The following is a 25,279-nucleotide window of genomic DNA, read 5'->3' on the forward strand; positions in this document are numbered from 1 at the left end:
ATAGGAGGTGAATAATGTTTTGGGGCCAAACATTACCAAGAATTAGTCTGATTGTGATAGGACAGCTACTTGTATGAAATGCTTTCATTGGTAAATATGAAATAGTTCTCATGTCTCTCAGTATCTTCTACATTATAATTTTATAATATTCTAAAGATAGGCAGCATAGTCTTTAAAATTTTATTTTGTAAATGTGAGATATTTATAAGTTCAGGTAAGTAATAATAATGTCCTTTGACCATTTTAAACTTCAAAGTAGAAACGCACAGCATGTACAAGAGAATAAAAATTTACTGCCTAGTAAAATAACTTTTACTGCCACGTTAAGTAATTTATTCTATAGACTTTTGTAAAAACTGTGATGGAAAATTTCAGCAACTTCTATGCTGTAATTAATAAATGGAATCTAAACATTTGACTGAAAACATATTTTTCCTCTTCCCCTCATTCTGTTCAATATTGTTCCACAAATATGATAGTCATGCTCTGTTTTATTGCTAACATTTAATTGGAGGCATTCTGGTTGGAATGTTAGTAATACTGTACTACTAATAATCTTAGAATTGCAGATCATTGAGTTCAGCCCTTGTCAAGGAGACACAGTGGGGCATCGAAACTGTAACCCCTGGCGCCCTAAAACTAATCCAGCAGTATTATCAGCTAATAGTAAATTTGCCTGAAACAAGACATATTTTTGTGGTGTTTACCTTCTTACAAGTATTTGAAGATAAATTCTGTGGAACTTTCTTCACATTTCAAAAATGGCTTATCAGCACTTGAGCATGTACACAGGTAATAGTTGTCATAAAACTATTATCTGATAACTGCTGGTGAATGAAGTCAAAGGCCTGAATGTGGTTATATTAAATGCATATACCTGTAGAGGGTGCCCAGTCTGTCCTTCTCTTCCATCCCATATATTCATTAAACATAACTTGAGAAATCTTGAGTTGCTCAATAAATTTGCTATTGCAAGGGTTTTATAAATGTGGTTGCAAGCTCTGAATGATAGAATCACAGAATAACTGAGTTGGAAGAGGTCTACAAAGCCATCAGGGCCATCCCCCTACTCAATGCAAGAATCAGAGTCAAAGCAGATCTGACAGATGGTTGTCCAATTTTCTCTTGAAAGCCTCCAGTGTTGGAGCGTTCACCACCTCCTGAGGTAATTGGTTCCTTTGTTGTACTGTTCCAACCATTTGAGAAGTTTTGAAAGCGCACAACAACCGCCAAATGTTTTAATATAAGGAAGCATGCTGTTGAATCACAAAGACTGATCACAGTGTTTTTAGAGTAATATATATATATATATATATGCCTTTGTGCACAGAAGTTTTCAGAGTTCTACATCATGTTATTGAACCTGGCAGATGTAACCACAACTTTGGATTGAGAGATACCTTTTTACTTCTACTGGAGTCTCTTTGAAGATGGAACATAAGGATATCTTTGTATCCCAACATCTATATTTTATATTTACAGTGTGTTGTATTTCAACATTGATTCTAATTGCTCTTTTCTCTCACTCCTCTTCCGCCTCTATAACAGATAGAAGAGCTAATTTAAAATTTGATTACAGGGTAGATATTTAGTGTTCAAGTGCATGAGCAGAGCTTCCAAGAAATACTTTACATATATTTACAAAGATTTGAAGAGAACTTGGAAAAACACATACTTCGAATAGTGGCTTAGGATAAATGCTGTCAAAGCATGCAAGATGTGCATATGTTTTTGATGCATTTGCTTGCACAGAGAATTTCAACTCATTCACTGAGTTAGAGAATCCAGAAAGTACTGTCAATCTTTTCTTCTGGAGTCCAAAGAAACGATATACTTCAGTCATTATCAACCCAGTGGATAAAACAGAATGGCATATTATTATCTGGATGCCCTTGAAAATGATCTTGTTTGAGAGATTATCCCTTCTTTAGAGACACTTTTCTCTAAATTATGTAAGTTTTTTGTAGAAGCTGAAATTCCTGAATGTGTTTCAGCTTAAGCAGATAGAAAGTCAGTATCTGTGACTGTATTTCATAGACCCCTGTAGAACTGCTTAAAAATTATACTGTCTATTATAGATTGGGTAACAGTAGTGCAGGGAGAAAAAACATGGAATTGAAAGTATAGAAATGTAACGAATCAGTTTATATAGAAACAATGAAGTTTAACTTACAGTTAAAGAAATACTTATTGTGTTGAAGGAAATTCAGAATGACATGCTGTAGCTGCTGGATAGCTCAGGGGGTTCAGTTCTCCATTATCCCTCCTTGACTGAGGTGGATTTGATGATCCATAGGGTCCCTTCCAGCTCTGCAGTTCTAAGATGATGATTTATTTATTTATTCTATTTATATCCCGCCTATCTGGTCAGTATGACCACACTAGGCGGCGGCTTCTTCTTCTTCTTCTTCTTCTTCTTCTTCTTCTTCTTCTTCTTCTTCTTCTTCTTCTTCTTCTTCTTCTTCTTCTTCTTCTTCTTATTATTATTATTATTATTATTATTATTATTATTATTATTATTATTAATAACATGACCATGTTATTATGGAAATGTCTTCTAAACTGATAGGAAAAAATGATCATATTAGGAAAGAAGGATAAATTGAAGAATAATTTAGAAATATAATGAAGGCAATGGAAAACTGAAAATCATTTCTCTCTAAACAACAGCCCTATTTTTGCAGAAAATATGTATTGATTCCGGCAAAATAAAGTGGAAATGTAGCTTACGGTTAGACAATCTCAAGATAGTGGAACCAGGAATTTAGTTTATTTTGAAGTACAGTGGTGCCTCGCATAGTGAGGTTAATCCGTTCCGGATTAACCGTTGCTATGGGGAAACATCGCTATGCCGAACGGAAGTTCTGCGAAGTTTCTCCATAGTGCCGCCATTTTCGCGCCCTCGGTAAGCGAGGGCAGGGCGCGAAAATGGTGCGGGCGGCCATTTTGGAACCACTGATCAGTTGTTCCCAAAATGGCCGCTGGGTGCAGAAATGATCGCAGTGCGATGTTTAGCCTATCTAAACATCGCAATGCGATCGCATTAGCGACTGCAAAAAATGGGTCGCTATGCGGATTCATCGTTAAACGGTGCGCTCGCTAAGTGAGGCACCACTGTAAGATATGGTTCCAATTATGCCTGGTTGTAATTATTTTTTTTTATTCATCTGGGTTGGGAGAATACTATTTACAGTGGTGCCCCGCATAGCGACGATAATCCATTCCGGATATATCGTCGCTATCCGGAAGCGTCGCTATACAGGGCAGAAAACCCCATAGGAATGCATTAAACTCCATTTAATGCGTTCCTATGGGGGGAAAACTCACCGGTAAGCGAAGATTCCCCATCCAGCTGCCATTTTCGCCGCCTCAGTAAGCGAGGGCAGGGCGCGAAAACGCTGCGGGCGGCCATTTTCTTCATCCAGCTGCCATTTTGGAACCAACGATCAGCTGGTCCCAAAACATTGCAATGCGAATATCAGTAAGCAAAACGCTTACCGATCATCGCAGTGCGATGTTTTACCTATTAAAACATTGCAATGCGATCGCAAAACCGATTGCAAAAAAGCATCGCTATGCAGATTCGTCGTTAAACGGTGCGCTTGCTATGTGAGGCACCACTGTACTTGCATTATTTATGAACTTAAAGATGCTACTTTACTTGCATAATTACCATCATTTTCACTTGCAGTAAGGTAAACTAGTTTGTACTCTTCTTGGCCCAAAAGATGCATATAAATCTCCATTCCCTGTAATTCCTGTCCACTATGTCATCCAATGTTAAATGGCAGTTAGACATTTGCTTAGTTGTACAAGGTCCATATTGTTCAAGATTTAATGGGTCATTGCCTTAAATTATGCCAAATAGGAATCTATTTCACACACTGAAGCTGTGTTACCCTCTAGGTTTATCCTCTGCGCTTAAAAACAAGCACAACCTTTTGTATCTGCCAAAGATCCCAAGCTAATAAGGGTAATCTCTAGATCATGATCTTCAGTGGTGCCTCGCTTAATGATGTTAATTCGTTCCAGCGAAATCGCTGTAGAGCGAAAACGTCGTAAAGCTAAAATAAAAAAACCCAATGAAACGCATTAAAACCCGGTTAATGCGTTCCATTGGGCTAAAAACTCACAGTCCAGAGAAGATCCTCCATACGGCGGCCATTTTCGGTGCCTGTATAGCGAGGAATCCGTCCCTAAGCACAGTGGGGAGCCATTTTGAGCACCCAGCGGCCTTTTTGACAACCCGAAGATCAGTTGTTTTGATTGTCGTAATGCGAAGAATCGGTTCCTGAAGCAGGGAACCGATCTTCACAAAGCAAAAAAAAACCACTTAAAACCGCCGTGAAGCAGATTTGTTGTAATGCAGGTAATCGTTAAGCGGGGCATGACTGTAGTCTGTCCTTTGAATGGCAAAAGTATCATTATGAACATACATTTCCAATGGAGTGGGGAGGAGTAAGAGTTGCTAGAAAATGTTCTTGTTTCTTGGAAACCACAGTCAAAGTTTACAGGTTGGAGCACACTCTAGCCCCATCCAGGATGGAAATCTATACTCCAGTTGCATACCACAAACTGACATTCCTATTGTTGATCATTCTGCATTGTTTTCAACCAATTCAGTCATACCCATTTTCAGCATAAGTATTGAGAGCGCGTGATCTCAAGCCTAAGGGTTGTGCCAGTGTCCTTTATCTCTACACAGTTTCTTCCAGAAATTTCACATGTGCACTGGAAGGAATGAGGCATGGACTGAGACTTTACAAAGAGCATTCCATTGGAATCATAAGCCATTTCCTATCTCTTAGTTTTCATTCCCAGGAATGAACAAAACTTAAGAGTATCTGCCAAATCATGATGTCATATAAGGGGCACTTTAGTAAGGCAAAGCTAAGTTGTCGTTGGTGTGGAAAAATTATGGTACCTAGCTGCACTTGAGCCAGAAATGAGTTGGAGGTGGGGTGAGATGTAGCCAGATATTTAAATCCAGAATATATTTAAGCAAGGACTCACTTGCAGTTCTTACAGTACTTTGCTGTCTGGATGAGAAATTAGTTACGACAGCCCACAAAAGACTAGTGCCTCATAATTTGTTTTATTTTCAGGTTTCATTTGTTTGCTTTTCCTACACTCCAAGTATATTGTATATTAATAGGCAGCAGTGAAAGATTAAAATGATTCAAGGCAGTGTCAGAACCCAGTGTCAGAGAACACGGACACTCCTATTCTGCACATCAGTTGAAAGCTCACAAGCCTAAATTAACTTCACTGCCAGTCACGTTACAAATTTATTATAGGGGGCAAGAAAAACTTGGGACTGAATTTTAGAGCACACAGCATTAAGAACAGTTCACCTAGCTTTCCAGATGGAATAGCCGAGGGGGAACTGTTATTGGCACAACATGATTTCATCAACATATGTGCAGAGTTTAGTATTTTTCAACGTGCAGGGAGTGTGAACAGTACTCAGTAGTCTCCTAACCCATGTTTCGGCTTAGATTTTCTAGTACACATTTACAGGTAGAATGGTGTGCAAGAGCATATGGCTTCATCTATGAATAACTCAATTCACTTTATGGTTCACTAATCAAGCAAAATTGTAACTTGACTAGCCTTCAAAATTTGATGAATGTGTCTTGAGTTTCTCGGATCCATTTGGCTTTATGAGCGTCTTTGGATTGACAGTCCTGAGGGGATCAGGCGTTTGTGGGAAACTCAAGTTTTGAATTTTAGCAGCAATGAATGATGTGTAGAGAATGTTGAATTGTAAAACAGTGTAGGGGAGAACAATGAGACTTGTTACATAGTGGCCAGACTATCGTTTTACTTTATTGTGTAAGGCAGATGCAGTCAGTTTCACCTTTTCGCTGTGGTATCAGTTGCACTCCCCTGCATCTAATAATGTGCCAGGACACACACTTGCCAAGATGACAGAGAACAAGCCAAAGGGGCAGACCACCTTTGTGATTGCCTTTACTGTACATGGTTTTCCACAATAGCATTTTGCCCATTATATACTAATAGAGTGCAGTGGTTGAAATTGAGGATCTAGGAGACAGGACAAACAGTGGATTAGATGTTAACATCCTCTTCACCTGTCACAGCATATTCAGATAATCTCATCTTTCACAGTTACTATATTTCACTAGAAATTAATTTATACCACCGCCTTCATTTCCAATTAATAAAAATGGATTCTTAGAGGTCCCTTCCTAGGGAAAGTGAACCCACAATACCTAGTTTTGCTTCAGTGAGCTTGCTGTAAATTCTCTTCAGATTGTTGTATTCTGATATCTGAAATGCACACTTTCTCTTTTATTAAGAAAAGATTTAATTGAAGTGCCGGTTCTGCTGGCAGTAATCAGGTGGCCAGATAATGGGCTTGATTACACAATGTTGTGTGTTTACCTGTAGCTTTGCTCTGCAGAACATTACTGAATTTAGGGTTTCCTAGGAGCATCTTGTTAATGGGAAAGATATGTTTAGCTGTGTTCCATGTAATCATAATTGAATCATTACTGATTTAGGTTTTCTGCATTGAGCAACTGATATACTTACTGGTGTATTTTTGTTCTGCATCTCCTAGTCATTTTCATACTCTGAGCCTACATATATCTTTATTTTGCCTCATAGAAGCCCTAGCCTCAACTTATTACTGGATTTCTACCAATGTTTGCATGTCCCTCAGCAGATGGAGCTTGATGGTGTATATGTTTGTTATATTGACAGTTTTAGGTTGCACTTATTTCAATAAATGCTATGTTTTCCTAAATCAGGGGAGGGCAGAGTGTGACCTCAGATGTTTTTGGACTGCAGCTCCCATCAGCTCTAGCCAGCATTGCTATTGGTGAGGAATGCTGGGAATAGCTGTCCACCAGCATTGAGGATTTCATGTTGCCCGGTCCTGCCTAAATATACTGTACTTGTATCTCAAAACAGACTGTGTTTGCATCTCTGCAGTAAAATCAGCTCCTTATGAGCTGCTTAGCTAAATTAGTTTTATATTGATAGATTAGATTGAGCTGATGAGTTTGTCATTACAAGAGCAAAAGGACTCTAAAAAAATAGGTTTAAGCTAGTCTGTTGCCCTCACAGTGAGAGTCCTGGTCCAACATACATATTTGAAAGACACCAGTTTTGGAAAGATTGATCCTAAGCATTTACAACTTTCAAATTCGGCTTGTAAAATCTACCTAAATGGCTCAGTCATTTCATGTCAAATCAACTAGTGAAAAATCCATTTTGGAACTTGATGTCATGGGTTTGATTCAGTTTTGATACATTTGTACCTTATCATGAGATGTTTAAAAATATTTTCCCAGTTTTTTTGGTCCACCCATTTCTGAGATACTGCATTTTCAAAACCGAAAAAAAGAAGGAAAAAAAGCCAAAATTCACTAGACACCATAACTTAAAATGTCCTTTAATACAGTGGTCCCCAACCTTTTCCGACCCTCAGAAAAATCTACCTAAATACCTAATTTTTTCCCCTAACAAGTCTCCTTCCCCCAGATGAAGAATGCCTTCATACCAATGTCCAGAGCAGGTTCAATCCACAGAGTAAATACAGATGATTTGCCAAACCCAGTGGGACTTGCTTCTGAGTAGACATATATGAAACTGTATACTGAAACACAATATCCATTCACATGTCAAACAAGCAGTAAGTTCTGTGTGGAAAAATGCTTTACTTAAAATGATCGTCCCTTGAAAAGGGCCTTAACACGAAGTGCACTGGAATTTACTTTCTGTGGAGTGCCACTACTTTCCATGTTTGACTTTTGTGCAGCCCTCTTTGCCTATGCTTTAGTAATTTGGACATTTATATTCATTTATAAATGCTTTTCTCTAATATTTCTTTGTTTCCTAGCCTGGATTACAATTTTATTAATTTTATTAATTTTTTAATTAATTTTAAAGGAATAATAAATGTAATTCAGGTTATGTGGAGGGAGCAAAGTTCCTTATCTCTAGATCAAGTTTCAGTTCACCTTTAATTTTAATATTTTAATTTTAATACTTCATTAGGAATTTCTCGGGCACTGCAGAGTTTTAATAGCCTGCCCTCCTATTTTTATATTTAACAATAACATCAGTTAGAATTTCAAAGCCAATTGTACCTTTCCAGTGGTGCCTTGCTAGACAGTTACCCCACGTGACAGTTTTTTCACTAGGCATTGGCTTTTTGCGATCACTATAGCAATTCGCAAAACAGTGATTCCTATGGGGGAATTTCGCTGGACAATGTTTGGTCCCTGCTTTGCAAACTGATTTTCACTAGAGGACGATTTTAACAGCTCCCTCCGTGCTTGCAAAACAGGTGTTTTTGGGACCTAAGCTTCACAAGACAGCGATTTAAACAGCTGATCGGCGGTTCGCAAAGCGGCTTTCCTATGGCCGATCTTCGCTAGACAACGACGATTCTTCCCCATTGGAATGCATTAAACAGGTTTCAATGCATTCCAATGGGGAAATGCTTTTCGCTAGACAATGATTTCTCTAAACAGCGATTTCAGTGGAACGGATTATCGTCTAGCAAGGCACCACTGTATTAACAGGTAAGAAGCGGTTTCAGAAATAAATATCTTTTTTTGCTCCCTCTCTGAATGCTCTCTGTTCAGATTTTTATTTTCACATCAGATGGCAAAAACAGCATGCCTTATAAACTTGGGTGATCAACGGGATAATTTCTATCACAAGGACTTAAATGAAGAAATGGAAATTTAGTTGATCTTGTTTGCACTCCCAGTTCTGACTTAGCTCCATTTGACAAGGCAGGTGTTCCTTCTGTGAGGAGCAATTTGCCTACAGTTTTCTAATTCTACCCATTTGCCACATTGAACTCTATTCTGAAGAGGATCCCTGATTTTAGTGACCAATTTGGAGCAAAGGCTTGATTGTCTGGAATACAGAGTAGAACAGAAAATAACATAGTGCATGACTAGAAAATGGAGAATCTCTAGTGCAACTGGTGAACAGATCCTCAAATGACACTTCTCTAATATGCATTAGCTGACACAAAGTGACAGAACATAGGAATTTTGAATAAAAGAATTCCATAGTTATTCCTCATTTTTAGCAGTCACCTTTCTGACTCTTCATGACCCCATGGACCAGAGCACGCCAGGTCTTCCTGTCTTCCACTGCCTCCCAGAGTTGGTTCAAATTCATCTTGGTAGCTTCGATGACACTGTTCAGCCATCTCGTCCTCTGTTGTCCCCTTCTCCTCTTGCCCTCACACTTTCCCAACATCAGGGTTTTTTCCCAGGGAGTCTTCTCTTCTCATGAGATGGCCAAAATATTGGAGACTCAGCTTCAGGACCTGTCCTTCCAGTGAGCACTTAGGGTTCATTTCCTTCAGAATGGTTAGGTTTGTTCTCCTTGCAGTCCTGGGGACTCTCAAGAGTCTCCTCCAGCACCACAATTCAGAAGCATCAATTCTTTGACAGTCAGCCTTCTTTATGGTCCAGCTCTCACTTCCATACATCGCTAGTGGAAAAACCAGTAAAAAATTAAGTGTTACTGCAATATAAAGTAGTAGCAAATGCTCCTGTATTGGCCGCAATGACAGTTACTGTATAGAACCATGATTTTTGAATGGTGTACAAGTGAACTTCAAGTTATACAACAAAGTTATTTATACATGTTGAGAAAACATAATAACATACTTCTCATATTTATTTTTCTCCGTCCATTCCTCTTTTCTCAGCTCCTCTTTGTTGTCTGTATTAAACACATAAGAGCCATGTTTACAGGTTCAGAAATCTAAACAAGCCAGAGTTGTAAGTCAATAAGAAAAAACAACAGTGGATTCAGAATGCAATTTGTGACTGTTTAACGAACCTTGACTTAACAGAGGTTGTGTTCACAAAAAACAGATGTCACAATAACAAAGGAGTATGTCAGAACAGGCAGATTTCAACAGCAATGCATGATGTGTGACATAAAGAGTATAATCAGGTTCTTATTGTGGTCTTGGCCCAATTCCTGGTCATCCTACTTACATTAAAAGTATGTGAGATCACAGTACAGTTATTCTCATTGCTTTTCACCTTGTTTTACTCATACACATACACATGCATATGATCAAGAGTCAATGACAACTCTTCTAACTTTAAAATTGTGAGGCAAGGGAGAGATCTGTAAATTCTCTCTTGTAGTGCTTTCTCTTCGATACACTTCTGAGTGCTATTGAAGCATCTTATTTTATGCTTGTTCGCCCAAGACTAAACAGAGGTTTAATACAACCTTTCCTTGCCCAGCTTCTGGTGTGATAGACTGCATACCCTCCAGCCCCAGCCAGCATTCACACTTGCCACAATGATGGATGGTGATGAGAATTCAGTACATCTGGAGGGCACTGGATTGGTGCAGTAGAGAAAAAGGATAGCTGGATAGCTGAAAATCTTTGTTCTTAGCCTTCTGTGTAACTACTATTCTCAGAGAATTCCTTTCCCTTTCATATGGAAAATCACCTAGAGAAAGACTCCTATTGGTGTTTGCATAAGGTTACTGTAACTTATGGCTAAATGAAGCTAATTAATGAGAAGTTGTGGCATGTCTTGTTTGTGTTCTTGGCCATGCATGCAACTCTGCAGTCAAAATGTGCTCTGGCAACTCATCAGTTGCTGTGGGATGTTATGCAAACCTTAAGGTAAAGGTTCCCCTTGACATTTAGTCCAGTCATGTCCAACTCTAGGGTGCAGTGCTCATCCCCATTTCCAAGTCATAGAGCCAGTGTTTTGTCGCAAGACAGTTTCTGTGGTCACGTGGCCGGTGCGGCTAGACACGAAACGCTGTTACCTTCCCACTGAGGTGGTACCTATTTATCTACTCACATTTTTACATGCTTTCGAACTGCAAGGATTGGAAGGAGCTGGGACAAGTGACGGGAGCTCACTCCATCGTGTGGATTTGATCTTATGACTGCTGGTCTTCTGACCTTGCAACGCAGAGGCTTCTGCGGTTTATTTTTATTTATTTATTTATTTATTTATTTATTTATTTATTTATTTATTTATTTATTTATTTATTTATACCCCGCCTATCTAGTCATTTCGACCACTCTAGGCGGCTTACAACAAATGATAACAAGTTCTAAAATATTTATAACAATTAATTAATTAGATGATTCTATAAGTTGGGAAAAATAAAAATAAATCAAATAAAGAGAGGGAAAAAAGGAAAGAGGACAGGAATTAACTGGAAGGGAAGGCCTGCCTAAACATCCATGTTTTTAGTTGGTTCTTAAAAGTACCCAGCGAGGGTGCAGCGCGAATCTCTGGGGGTAGGTTATTCCAGAGATGAGGAGCCACCACTGAGAAGGCCCGGTTTCTAGTTCTTTTTTTCCGGGCCTCCCTCGGCATCAGGCTCCTCAGCCTCACCTCTTGGCTCACACGGGTGACATGGGTAGAACTAGTTGGGAGTAAGCGTTCCGCCAAGTATCGAGGTCCTAAACTGTTTATGGCTTTATATGTAGTCAATGCGGAAACGGATGGGCAGCCAGTGCAGCATGGCCAGAGTAGGAGAGATATGCTGGTATTTTCTCACTCCAGTAAGGAGTCTGGCTGCCGCATTCTGCACCACTTGAAGTTTCCGCATCAGCTTCAAAGGAAGCCCCACGTAGAGCACGTTACAGTAGTCTAATCTAGAAATTACGAGCGCAAGTACTAAGGTAGTGAGTGCCTCCGTGTCTAGATAAGGTCGCAGATAACCCGCAGCATCACCATGTCTCTATTATGCAAACCTTACATGAACATAATAGGATTCTGGTCATTTTACATAAAAGTGGCTTGTAAGCCAAGTCAGTGTTTGTAGTAATAAATATGCAGGAAGTGTTGTGAAGGAGTTGTGGTTCCTTAGTATTTCTGGCAAAACACTGTCCACTACACTAGTACTTAAAATAGAAATCCTGTATGATGGATGTCTTGAGTATGAATCCATGTTTGTAAAACAAAAGCCATGAATGTCAGGATCTTCCTCTGCTACATATGCCATTTTACAATCTAAATTTAAGTTGTATTCTTAGGAATTTTTGGAGGGGGTGCTAAAATTAAACTCAAAGAGATATTTTGCTGTTGTAACAGAATAATTCCCCTGGCTTTTTAACCTTTGGTTAAGGCTGAGCAGCAGAGTATATGGAAGGTCCAAGGTTTGGTCCCCAGCATTTTCAGGTCAGACGGAGAAAGATAGTTGCTCGCGATCTTTGAGAGCTGCTGCCAGTCAGCACTGAACTAGGTAGATTAGTTGTCTAGCTTGATGAAAGACAGCTTTCTGTGTTCTTTACAGTCCCCTCCCCAGCTCCCCTGGTCAAAGGAAAGAAAAGATAAAAGCAAACTGGTGATGTTATCAGAATTACTTTCCCCCTTATCAACAGTACCTTGTTACTTTTTTTCTCATTCTGGCTCTGTCCATATGAAGGATGAGTACCCTTATGCTAATAGGAGACATAGGAACACTGACAATGACTGAACTTTCCCATTTATTTTCATGCGTTTGGATGTTACCGTGCTGCTTTGGAAATACTACATCAGTTCCTGCACTTTCCTTGGCAACTGTCTCACATCTAGCATGCAGCTTTTGCTTTCTTTCACTAGAATCTATAGAACAGATAATTCAAGGGTGACACTGTACAAGTGTGAGACACTTCGGCATTTTTGTCTTAGTTGCTCTTGTTTCAGGTAACGTTCCATGTCTCATAGTCTTCTTTTGAGTCCTGACTCTGAAATTGCATTTGAGAAAAAAATTCTTTAGAAATCTTTCAAATTAACTTCCTTTATATAAAAAAGTGTTTGAAGACTCTTGTTTGTTCATGAGTCCAAATAGACAGTAGACTGGAAGATTCAATATAAAACCTTCCTTTACTTCAGAGTATTTAATAGTAATGTAGCACTGGAGGCACTGATACACTGAGCTGTTCCCTTTTTTTGAGATAAATTTCTTGAGGTGAATTTCTGGAATATGGACATCCGTCAGTGGAATCAGTTCATCAGAGCTTTGAGCATTACATTACAAAAGCTGTAATGCAATTGGAGGATCTGAATCAGTCCTCCAAAAGTCTTAGCCATTATAGACAAAAGAAAGCTGGATCTCAACAGCTATTTTTGCAATGTTGCCTTCTTTTTGTATTTTTAAATGTCAAGGATCATTATTTTTTCTTTGCTCTAGAACTAGCTCTGATCTGCCTCCTTTTTTCTTTATATGGCTATTCTAATGCTTTTCATTTGTATGCAAACATATATTATGTTTCAATACAAGGATGCATGACTTGATTTCACCTTGAACAAATTGTGATCTGATTACAAGCTATGCAATTTTCTCATAATCCTACTTGTGTCAGCTAGTGTGATATATTTTTTGCGAAGAACAAGTGGGACTTCCAATAAAATGTTGCATTATTCAGGAAGACAACCAGCAAGGCATGATATCTTTCAGGATAAGCCATTCTATTTCCCCTCCCCCTTGTTTACCATCTTTCCCATAATTAGTTTTCAGTGCTGAGCATATTCAGTCCTCATTGGACTGTTTAGGCTTATTTTCTTGGTATTTCAAACCTGGGGTTCCACTGAGCCTTATAATTCCCCCCTCTTATGTGGTTTTGGCTGCATAAGAGTGAGTGTTTGGAAAGTAAGTTTGCATTTAGCAAATGTATCACAAGTATTATTTGCAAAATACGTTAAAAATACATGGTTTGGGATTTGTTTCCTTCTTGGTTGAGGGAAGAGAAGGGAGGAAAGGACAGACAACCTGGCAGTGCCATTTGTCCGTCGTCGTTCATTTAGTCGTGTCCGACTCTTCGTGACCCCATGGACCAGAGCACGCCAGGCCCTCCTATCTTCCATTGTCAGCCATATGTCCAGTTCATCTCAAAGATTGTCTTAGACTTCGTAAGGCAAATTACGTTTGTCTGATACTTTTGCTATTTTAAAAGTCAATTGTTTACTTTCTTATTATGAAAATCAACTGGAAGATACTCTCGGAGAATTTAGTTAATTATCTTTTGAGCTACAAGAGTAAGAAACATGGAGAGATTAGCTCAGTTTCACCACCACCTCTCACAATGACTAGCACTATTATATGTTAAAAATCTCTAGAACAGTCGTTCAACTTAAGGCTCCCTTTCCTCCTTGATCCTGGGCATGGGGGGCCCTTTCCTTGCATGTGGCTCATTGTCCCTCCCAGGTTTGGCTCCCGGCCAGCTCACTTGGTCCTTCAGTCTCAGGCAGGTGGATGGGATCCCTCCTCGTCCACTGCCTTGGGGCAGCCTCAAGGCCATGGCATCTGGCAAGGAGGCAGAGCCAGAAAAGCTCTCAAAACAAAGCAAGGCAAAGACTAATAGAGTTTTGTCAAGAGAACAAACTGGTCATCACAAACATTCTTTTCCAACAACACAAGAGGCAACTCTACACATGGAAATCACCAGATGGGCAATACCGAAATCAGATTGATTATGTTCTCTGCAGCCAAAGATGGAGAGTCAGCAAAAACAAGACCTGGAGCTGATTGTGGCTCTGATCATCAGCTTCTTATAATAAAACTCAAGCTTAAACTGAAGAAAGCAAGAAAAACCACTGGGCTAGTCAGGTATAATCTAAACCAAATCCCTTATGAATACACAGTGGAAATGAAGAACAGATTAAGGAACTAGATTTGGTGGACAGAGTGAAGAACTCTGGATAGAGGTTCGTAACATTGTACAGGAGGCAGCAATAAAAAACATCCCAAAGAAAAGGAAATGCAAGAAAGCAAAGTGGCTGTCCAATGAGGCCTTACAAATAACAGAGAAGAGAAGGGAAACAAAATGCAAGGGAGATATGGAGAGTTACAGAAAATTGAATGCTGACTTCCAAAGAATAGCAAGGAGAGTCAAGAGAGCCTTCTTAAATGAACAGTGCAAAGAAATAGAGGAAAATACTAGAAAGGGAAAAATCAGGGATCTGTTCAAGAAAATTGGGGCTGTTAAAGGAACCTTTTGTGCAAAGATGGACGTGATAAAGGACAAAAATGGGAGGGACCTAACAGAAGCAGAAGACATCAAGAAGAGGTGTCAAGAATACACAGAGGAATTATACCAGAAAGATCTGGATGTCCCGGACAACCCAGATAGTGTGGTTGCTAATCTTGAGCCAGACATCTTGGGGAGTGAAGTCAAGTGGGCCTTAGAAAGCATGGCTAACAACAAGGCCAGTGGAGGTGATGGCATTCCGGTTCAACTATTTAAAATCTTAAAAGATGTCGCTATTAAGGTGCTACACTCAATATGCCAGCAAGTTTGGAAAACTGAGCAGCAGCCAGAGGACTGGAAAAGATCTGTCTACATCCCAATCCCAAAGAAAGGCAGTGCAAAGAATGCTCCAATTACCGTACGATTGCACTCATTTTACAGGCTAGCAAGGTTATGCTCAAAATCCTACAAGGTAGGCTTCAGCAGTATGTGGACTAGGTACAAGCTGGATTTTGATGGGGCAGAGGAACTCGAGACCAAATTGCTAATGTGCGCTGAATTATGGAGAAAGCCAGAGAGTTCCAGAAAAACATCTACTTCTGCATCATTGACTGTGCAAAAGCCTTTGACTGTGTCAACCACAATAAACTATGGCAAATTCGTGAAGAAATGGGAATGCCTGACCACTTTATCTATCTCCTGAGAAATCTATATGTGGGATAGGAAGCAACAGTTAGAACTAGAAATGGAACAACTGATTCAAAATTGGGAAAGGAGTACAACAAGGCTGTATATTGTCTCCCTGCTTATTTAAATTACATGCAGAATATATCATGCGAAAGGCAGGACTGGATGAATCCCAAACCAGAATTAAGATTGCCGGAAGAAATATCAACAACCTCCGATATGCAGATGATACTACTCTAATGGCAGAAAGTGAGGAGGAATGAAACAACCTCTTAATGAGGGTGAAAGAGGAGAGCGCCAAAAATGGTCTGAAGCTCAACATAAAAAAAACTAAGATCATGGCCACTGTTCCCATTACCTCATGGCAGATAGAAGGGGAAGATATGGAGGCAGTGACAGATTTTACTTTCTTGGGCTCCATGATCACTGCAGTTAGTGACAGCAGCCACAAAATTAAAAAATGCCTGCTTTTTGGGAGGCAAGCAGTAACAAGGCTAGACAGCATCTTAAAAAAGCAGAGACAACACCTTGCCCACAAAGGTCCACATAGTAAAAGCTATGCTTTTTCCAGTAGTGATGTATGGAAGTGAGAGCAGGACCATAAAGAAGGCTGACTGTCAAAGAATTGATGCTTTTGAATTGTGGTGCTGGAGGAGGCTCTTGAGAGTCCCCTGGACTGCAAGGAGATCAAACCTAGCCATTTTGAAGGAAATGAATGCTGAGTGCTCACTGGAAGGACAGATCCTGAAGCTGAGGCTCCAGTACTTTGGCCATCTCATGAGAAGAGAAGACTCCCTGGAAAAGACCCTGATGTTGGGAAAGTGTGAGGGCAAGAGAAGACGGGGATGACTGAGGATGAGATGGCTGGACAGTGTCATCGAAGCTACCAAGATGAATTTGACCCAACTCTGGGAGGCAGTGGAAGACAGGGGGCCTGGCATGCTCTGGTCCATGGGGTCACGAAGAGTCAGACACGACTTAAGAGCCTTGTGGCGCAGTGGTTAAACCGCTGTACTGCAGTCAAAACTGTGCTCATGACCTGGGGTTCAATCCCAGGTAGCAGCTCAAGGTTGACTCAGCCTTCTATCCTTCCAAGGTTGGTAAAATGAGTACCCAGCTTGCTGTGGGGGAAATGTGTAGCCTGCATAATTGACTTGTAAACCGCCCAGAAAGAGCTTGAAGCACTATGGGGCGGTATATAAGCAGCACGCTTTGCTTTGCTTTAACGACTAAACAACTGCAGGGGGACAGTAGATCATCTGGATGATTCCCTTCTTGGTCAGGTCACATACCAGGTGATACCTCATGGCAGTGTATTTGGTATGTGAATTCATCTCATGTGATGGTTTGATGCATTGCTGGTTATCTTCCATTATCTGGATTAGCATCTCTTCATCTATTCCCAAAGTCCTTTTGCAGCTTCTCTAGCTTCTCATAGGAATTCCCTGCATGGTTCTATTACAGCAATGAAGTCTGATTCTGTGGAACATAAAGCTACAACATTTTGCTTATCTGGTCGACCAGACCAGATGGGCGGGATATAAATCAAATGAATGAATGAATGAATGAATGAATGAATGAATGAATGACTAGCTTTTGAAATAGGCCTATCACCATGCATAAATAATAGCTCATTAGTGGACTGTACCAGTCTGCATCCATGTACCCTACAAGCTTTGGGTTTCTGTTGGCTGGCAGTCTTAGCTTATAATAATCTTAGAACTGCAGAGCTGGAAGCAATCATATGGATTTCAAGCCCAGCCCCTATCAAGGGAGTATAATGGGGAATCGAATTCCCAAGCTCTCACTCCACTGCCAGATCCTAAACCACTGAGCCATCCAGAAGTTCTCATTAAAGTCTATAGTTCGTTTCAGCTATCTGGGTTCCCTTTTGATAGCTGTCCAGTCACCCTGTGTTGGTGAACTAACTTTGTTTCTCAGTAGTCCTATAGCACTCACTATGTCATATCTAGTAGTGATTGTTAAATACAAAAGTTTTCCTATAGCTGTTCTATACTTGCTCTTATTTGGTAGGGGTTCACTCTCCTCTCTGCTTTTCATGGGTGTTACAACAGTGTGGGCATCTTGGAGACCTAGTGTTTCTACAAGTTCAATAATGCTTTGTTTCTGATTCAGCAGATATGAGCTGCCTGCCTCCCTTTCAGTTTGAATGCCCAAATAGTATGTTTCATCCCTTCACTTTTATTTCAGCCTCTTTTTCAAGATGGTGTATAGTTTCTTTCTATTCCTGTTCCTGTTAAGTAGCTACAGTTAGGTCATCAACATAGACAAAAATAAAAGCAGCGCCCATTTCTGCTTCTGGTATACAAGCATGGATCTGCATCACCTCGCTTGAAACCTTATTGCAGTAGCATCTTTTTCAAATTCTCATTCCAGGCTTGAGCTGCTTTCTTCAGTCCACACAGGCCTTTTTTTAGTTTTCAGACTAAATCAAGGTTTTTCTGGTTAATAAAGCTGGGTAGCTGTTCCATATACAGTTCCTCTTCAATCTCTCCATGTAGAGATGCAGTCTTGACATCTAGGTGCTTGACTTGTATCTGCTTAGATGCCGCTGCATTCATGAGCATTCTTATAGTGCTGTGCTTGACAGTAGGAGCAAAGGCATCATCAAATTCTTTATACTTCTGCAACCAATTTAACCTTGTAACATTCCACTTATCCCTCTGCATCCTGTTCACCTTGAAAACCCACTTACACTCAATGGCTTTCTTTCCTGGTGATAGTTTGGTCAGAGTCCATATCTCATTCTTGTGTAGTGGTTCTATCTTTTCTCTTGCTACTCTCCTTTTGGCAGCTTCAGCTACTGGTATCAGTTCTTCCCAAGTCGCTGGCTCATTCATTGGTGACAACTTTGCAAGGTAGATCAGTCAAGGAGGCAGTACACCTTTGTTGGGTTGCAATGAAAGTATGATGACTGTCATTGTCTTCCTGTTCTCTCTTTGACTCATGTTATGAAGACATTGACATTGTTGTACCAATATGCTTGCCCTTCAGAAGTATCTAACATAGTTTCTCTTTTGTCAGCTTTGTATGTTTCATGAAAATGAACCACATGTCTTATACTGACTACCTGTTTTAAGTTCATTACTTATAGCCTTTGCTCCCAGGGGCATAACCATGCAAAATAGTCTGTCGTTTTCTAGAGTCCAGTTTGTGTCTTCCCTGTTTTGGTATGTGGCCAAATGCCAGGCTTCCAAATGCTAAAATATTCACACATGATGCTCTGCTATGCCATGATTCAGATGATGTTTTTGTGGTGCTCTTTGGTTAGTAATCTGTTCTAGAGATACATTGCAGTCATGATTGCACAATCCCAACGTTTGTTGGGTGGCTGCATCTCTGAGCATACATCTCGTCATCTCCAAAATAGATCTGTTTCCTTTTGGTTGTTCCATTCTGCTCAGGAGTGTGTGCAACACTTCTCCTGTGCAGAATGCCTTGATCTTTCAGGAAGACTTATGTGTATGGTGCTAGAGGTATTCACCCTCATTGTCTATCTGAAATGCCTTGGGCTTTCTTTCATGCTCATTTGTGCACCATGTCCACATACTTCTTGAGCATCTCATGTGTCTCACTTTTCTCCTTCAGTAGGTAAGTGACACAGTACCTTGAAAAATCATCCACCAATGTTAAGACATATGTATTGTGTTCTAGTGATAGCACATTAAATGGCCCATACAGGTCACTGTTATATGATCCAGCACCTTGGTGCTCCTTCTGTTAGTACTTGGTAGAAATGAGAGCCGATCATATTTTTCTGTAATACAGCTTATGCACATATTCGCCTCATGTGGGTTTACTTTGATACCTGTAGCAAGGTTGTGGTTCTGCAGCTTGAGAATTGCCTTGAATTTCTGAATCTCACGCATTTTGAGGATCTCTTTGTATTTCTGAGTGAGCTTGGTTACTTATCTTGGAAAAGTAGTTAAAAAATTAATAGGCAACAATTCTTTTTCTCTTCAGCTAGTATGGGATTTAGTGTGGGAGAGGAGTTGCAGTACTTGGAAAACAATAAAATCCAGTGTTGCAAGATTGTTATTAATCATAATCATCCTAGAACTGAATTGCTCAAAGAGGCCCTACAGATCATTGAGTCCAGCCCCTGTGGAGGAAGTACAGTGGGGAATCAAACTTCCAACCTCTGTCTCAACAGATACGTGAGGTGGCTCATGATTGGAGCAGGGCGGTGCCCACAAAATAATTTTGAAGTGAAATGCTTCCTTACATCTATAAGCCAGTCCTTTTAAAGACGGCTGTCCATGTTTGGGCTGAAGGATATTATGAAAAGCTACATAAGAAATCCTTGTTCTGCTTTATTGTGAAATGGAAGCCCTTGAATGCATCAGATGTTATCTGAGGAAAACTAGTTATTGCATCTTTCAATTGTTTGTTAGCACTTCTCTCACTTATACAAAACCACAGTTACAGCTGGGGTTTGGGGAGAAACGTGTATCTTCAAAGTGGTGGCTTTCAGTCTCTGTGCTCAAGAAAAATATTCCATATATATTTGCCTAGAATATTTTGTGTAGGACATTCTGTAGCATTATATATGTTGTATGCCTAACAATGTTAGGCAGGCAATCTTCAGACTGGTCCACATTTTTCCATGTAGCTGTGTAGCGAGCTGGGGGGATCTGTTGACATGGGAAATCTCTCTCCCTGATGAATCCCTTCACAACACCCATTGACTTTGCTGCCATAAAACAGTCTTGTTCTGTAGCAGATTGGGTGAACAACAGTGCAGTGAATGCAAGTTGTAATGAAATCTATAGAAGCACGATAAAAAATAACTCAATAATTAAAAATAGTTCAATAAAGGTAAAGGTTCCCCTTGACATTTAGTCCAGTCGTATCTGACTCTAGGGGGCGCTGCTCATCCCCATTTCCAAGCCATAGATCCAGTGTTTGTCTGAAGACAGTTTCTGTGGTCACATGACCAGCGTGACTAGATACGGAACGCTGTTACCTTCCCACCTTGGTGGTACCTATTTATCTACTCTCATTTGCATGCTTTCGAACTGCTAGCTTGGCAGGAGCTGGGAGAAGCGACGGGAGCTCACTCCGTCGTGTGGATTTGATTTTAATGACTGCTGGTCTTCCAACCTTGCAGCACAGAGGCTTCTGTGGTTTAACCCACAGCGCCACCACCTCCCTGTTCAATAATAACTGACATGCAAATAGGAGATTTTTCTGTTTTTGTCTTGTTAGTAAGAATTTCTCTTCCGGTTATTTCAATGAATATAACAGTGGTTCATCATAATATTTCAAACTACTTTGCTGTTAAAGATAAAATATGTTGTACAACTACATTCCACTAAGTAACCATCTTTGGTATTAGGTTGACCTAACTGTTTGTGTTTTGTTTTGTTTTACAGATTAAAGCAAAAAACTATGATAAAGTAGAAAAGGTATGTAAATACAACCTCCATTAAAATGGGTTTAGAAAAATAACATACGAACTGTGTTGTCTTCTTTTCTTAAGTGATTTGGGGAGTAACAACGGCAAGCTCATGTTCTCATGCTCGCACAAAGACAAAAATCAATGTGCATACAATGAAACATATAAAATCATTGTGAAACCATAGGTCAGATAAGGCAAATTTGAAGTAGTGATTAGAGGGCCTAGAGCATGTTTTGATTTACTTTGCACTGAAATGATACATGGGTATACATATCTTTGACAAGCATGTCACTAAGAGGTGGGACAATTCAGTTATTTATATGAACAGTTTTATTTTACGTGTTTGTATATTGGTATCTTAAGTGGATGAAATATGGTTTCTAATTTTTAAGAAGCAATCAAATATCTGAGGAGGCTCTTTCCACAGTCTCATGCTACACATCAGCCAACAACAACATTGATAGAACGGCTTTCAAAGAAGATCTTAAGATCCAGAGGTGGGCATGTGGAGACAATCAATCCTTCATGTACCTACCGCACAGGCTCTTAGGTGTGGCCCATCTGTGAGCTCTGGGAGAAAGCTTTTGTGTTGTTTGGTGTAGATTTCTGAGACAAGCTGCATTTCATTGCCCTGATATCATATTTACACTATGAAGAAAGACTGTGACTCCTGAAATTGTCCCTCTTAAAACAGCGTTTTCAACATTTAATATCTTGTGTCCCACCAAGGAACCTGTAAATACAAAAGCCTGCTTCTTTTAAGAAGGACTTTTATGTGATTATGGCATTATGTTATTACATTTATTACTAGTAAATACATGCAGTTGGAATGAGACCACCAACAGCAACAACAGCTTGTCTGCGGCCCATGTGTAATGTGATGAAATAGTGTGCAGCCTAAAATCAAAAAAGGAGCTCTAATTAGTGGCAGTTTGCCACGTCAGGTGACTGCATTTCTGCTGCATCCACAGAGCTGTGCTAAGGGATGCTGGCCAGTAGGTTGAGGTGCTCGGCCAGAGGTAAATGTGCCACTGCTAGGATACACACCACTATCCTGAAAGAAATGTCCAAAATAATTTTAAAAATCTTAAGGTTTGCTAATAATTTTTCATGGATTTCTGTTTCTTTTTTCCTTAATGCAAATAGTTATTTCAGAGGTGCCTTATGAAAGTTTTACATATTGATCTGTGGAAATGCTACCTTTCATATGTGCGAGAAACCAAAGGAAAGCTACCCAGTTATAAGTAAGTAAATACAGATTGCTTTTCACTTCTTTTAGCCCCCCCCCCCATTAAAAGGTAATATTAGATTACTCCTTCTGGCACCTGCCCTGCCCTGCCATTGGGGAAAGTCACATGGTACATGTTTTCTCTGCGGCCATCTCAATCCTGATGCCTCACTTTGAGAAGGAAATGCTTTTCGAGCAAGGTAGCAAGGAGCACTTGGGAGTTCACGGCGCTGCCACTTAAGAGAGGAAAGCAACTGGTGCTCGTCCATTGCAGGCTCATGCAGCAGAAGCTCCAGATGAATTGGGGTGGGATACAGAAGTAGTGTTGTGGCTCATCATAGCTTCTGGCTTGGCTGGACTAGTATGATCTGGCACAATACAGTTTAGTGGCTGTTTAGCAGGAGTGGAGCCTGGAACCAGCTTTGTTTCTGCTTCAGGCAGCAAAATGTTGTACACTTTTTGTGACCACTTTTGTGGTTGTTGTGTCATTGTAGAACAGATACCTCTTGATCAGCTAGTCATTATGATGAATAAACTGACACTTCTGAAACTTAACCATAGCAAGGATGGCCTGTTTCTTTTTGGTGGTGTCTATTAGTCCAATGAAGGTGCAGTTCCCAAAGTTATTTAAAATCATGCACCAGCAGTGTTGAGCCCATAACAAGAGCACCATGGATAGCAGGTTGTGCCCCAATATAAATAAATGGGCCTTTCTAATTGCAGCCCTGACCACAATGACCAGAATCGTCCCAGGAAACACAGAGTGCAAGGGTAGTTGTTCAGGCAGTCTGTTCCACAGGGTAGCAGTCCGTTGTGTGTCTGTTTGCACACCTGTTTTAAAATTTGGTTGTTTGCCCAGTCACACAAAGGACAGCTTATCAGAGGCAGAGAACAGCTGCATGACTGCCCTTGCGCTTGTGGTTTTTTGTAATAGGATTTTGACTAGTATATTTTAAATGAAAGTGGAGTAGGTGGAATTAAGAAGAGCTCTGCTAATAATACAGACGGTGTTTCACTTTGCTGGGAGATGGCCATCAGGGAAAGAAATAAGGTGTAATCTTTCTTGAAATATTGCAGTACTCTGAAATTCCTACTAGTATGTTATGAACATTGTTTATATGACGTGCCATTTAAAATTTGTACTCACGTCTGTATCTTTTTTCTAGAGAGAAAATGGCTCAAGCATATGATTTTGCTCTGGATAAAATTGGCATGGAAATAATGTCATACCAGGTATGGTTTTTTAAAATCTTTTATGTTTTCGTAATGTTGATTTATTTGTTAAATTTAGATGCTGCCTTTCTGCAGAAAGAGATGAAAAACTAAACTTTGAATCCTTTGATTCTATATATTTTTACATAGATCTGGGTGGATTACATCAATTTTTTGAAAGGCGTGTAAGTACAAGTAATTGTTCTTTTCTGTTAATTAATGCAATGTCGATATTCATACAGGTTGCAGTGTGTAATTGCTGACATGTTACTGTCTCGCCTCACTATTTAGTGAAGCAGTAGGATCCTATGCAGAAAACCAAAGGATAACTGCTGTCCGCAGAGTTTATCAGCGAGGCTGTGTAAACCCAATGATCAACATTGAACAGCTGTGGCGAGATTATAACAAGTACGAAGAGGTAAATGAAAGGGATGCCTGTCATTCCACCTTGATTTAGATGAGAAGTTAAGAGAGCTCTTTTCCTTCCTTGGTAGTAGGGAGGTTCCCCTGCTGTGGCAAGGTGGATAGTGCTGCAAACCCATTTCTCTCTCTCCCTCTCTGTTTAAAAAATAAGTATTGCCTTTAAGTGCCTTTGTCCAAATTGGACAGGATGGAACGTAGGGAAAAGACACAAGAGAGCTCCCCCCCCCCAAGTAAGCTGTGAGCAGAGGATGATTGTAGAGCTTTCTTTCAAAATTATGATCTTTACAGCTTCTTCTCCATATATATGTGGGGTGGTATCAGTGTATTATTTTGATATCTTACCCTTCCTCTAATAAATCCAAGATAGTTTATATCAGCCATTCTCAACTTTTTTTTGGACACAGGAGATAAGGATGAAATGGCAGATTTGCAGTGCATGCTATGCAGATTTAGTTATAGGTAGTTCTCACTGAGTCCAGTTGAATGTCCTCCCAGGCAAGTGTGTGCATCATCACAAGGCTTAAATTCTTGTTTTCCTCCCCCACAGGGAATCAATATCCACTTAGCTAAGAAAATGATTGAAGATCGCAGTAGAGATTATATGAATGCTAGACGTGTGGCCAAGGTAAAGGACTCATTGCCCTTTTCTTCTTATTAAACACAATATTGATATTTGTTGAATTCTTCAAGTGTGACAAAGAATGTGTGCTTAAAAAGTATTTGATATTGCATTTTGTATTAGGTAGACAATGTTATGAAATGCTCTCTTCTTTATCCTTTTATAATTACAGTACAATACTATATTTTTTCCTCCAGGAATATGAGACTGTGATGAAAGGTTTGGACCGCAATGCTCCCTCTGTCCCACCACAAAATACTCCTCAGGAGGCTCAGCAGGTAGACATGTGGAAGAAATATATACAGTGGGAAAAAAGCAATCCTCTACGTACTGAAGACCAAACCCTGATAACAAAGAGAGGTATTGGCATATTTTTGCCCTCATGGATAGTGATAATAAGACTAAATAAGTAGTAATTAGGTCCTCCTAGTGCCTTTTTTGGAACACTAGATTCCTACCCAGTACGCAAATCTAGTACTGCATTGTTTGCTAAAGTTCCTTCGATTTGTCACAAACCAAAAACAGAGGTGGGTGGAAGTGAGAAAGCAAGCTAAGGGTACCTTGTTTGAAGGCAAAATTATCATTCTTGGGAACTTCCATGGATGGAAATAGCCAGTTTTCCTGGGGGAAAATTTAGGAGGGAGAGCTGTAACAGTTGAATGTGCAAGAACCACAAGTAAATTTGTGTGGCATTCCCTAGTTTTCCCAGTTATTTGAAGGATACTTGATGTTGCTGAGAGTTGA

General features: G+C 39.9%; 1 protein-coding gene across 1 annotated transcript in view; it reads left to right on the forward strand.

The window, feature by feature from the left end:
- The window catches only part of CSTF3 (cleavage stimulation factor subunit 3), an 89,595-nt gene that overhangs the window by 52,529 nt on the left and 11,787 nt on the right, over positions 1-25,279 (forward strand). The window contains exons 4-10 of the mRNA XM_072985816.2: positions 21,028-21,060; positions 22,200-22,297; positions 23,448-23,514; positions 23,644-23,678; positions 23,785-23,911; positions 24,464-24,541; positions 24,733-24,895. Of these exons, the coding sequence (XP_072841917.1) occupies positions 21,028-21,060; positions 22,200-22,297; positions 23,448-23,514; positions 23,644-23,678; positions 23,785-23,911; positions 24,464-24,541; positions 24,733-24,895 (601 nt within the window). The remainder of the gene's footprint in view (positions 1-21,027; positions 21,061-22,199; positions 22,298-23,447; positions 23,515-23,643; positions 23,679-23,784; positions 23,912-24,463; positions 24,542-24,732; positions 24,896-25,279) is intronic.

Source organism: Pogona vitticeps, chromosome 1 (assembly GCF_051106095.1).
Source record: "Pogona vitticeps strain Pit_001003342236 chromosome 1, PviZW2.1, whole genome shotgun sequence".
NCBI lineage: Eukaryota > Metazoa > Chordata > Lepidosauria > Squamata > Agamidae > Pogona > Pogona vitticeps.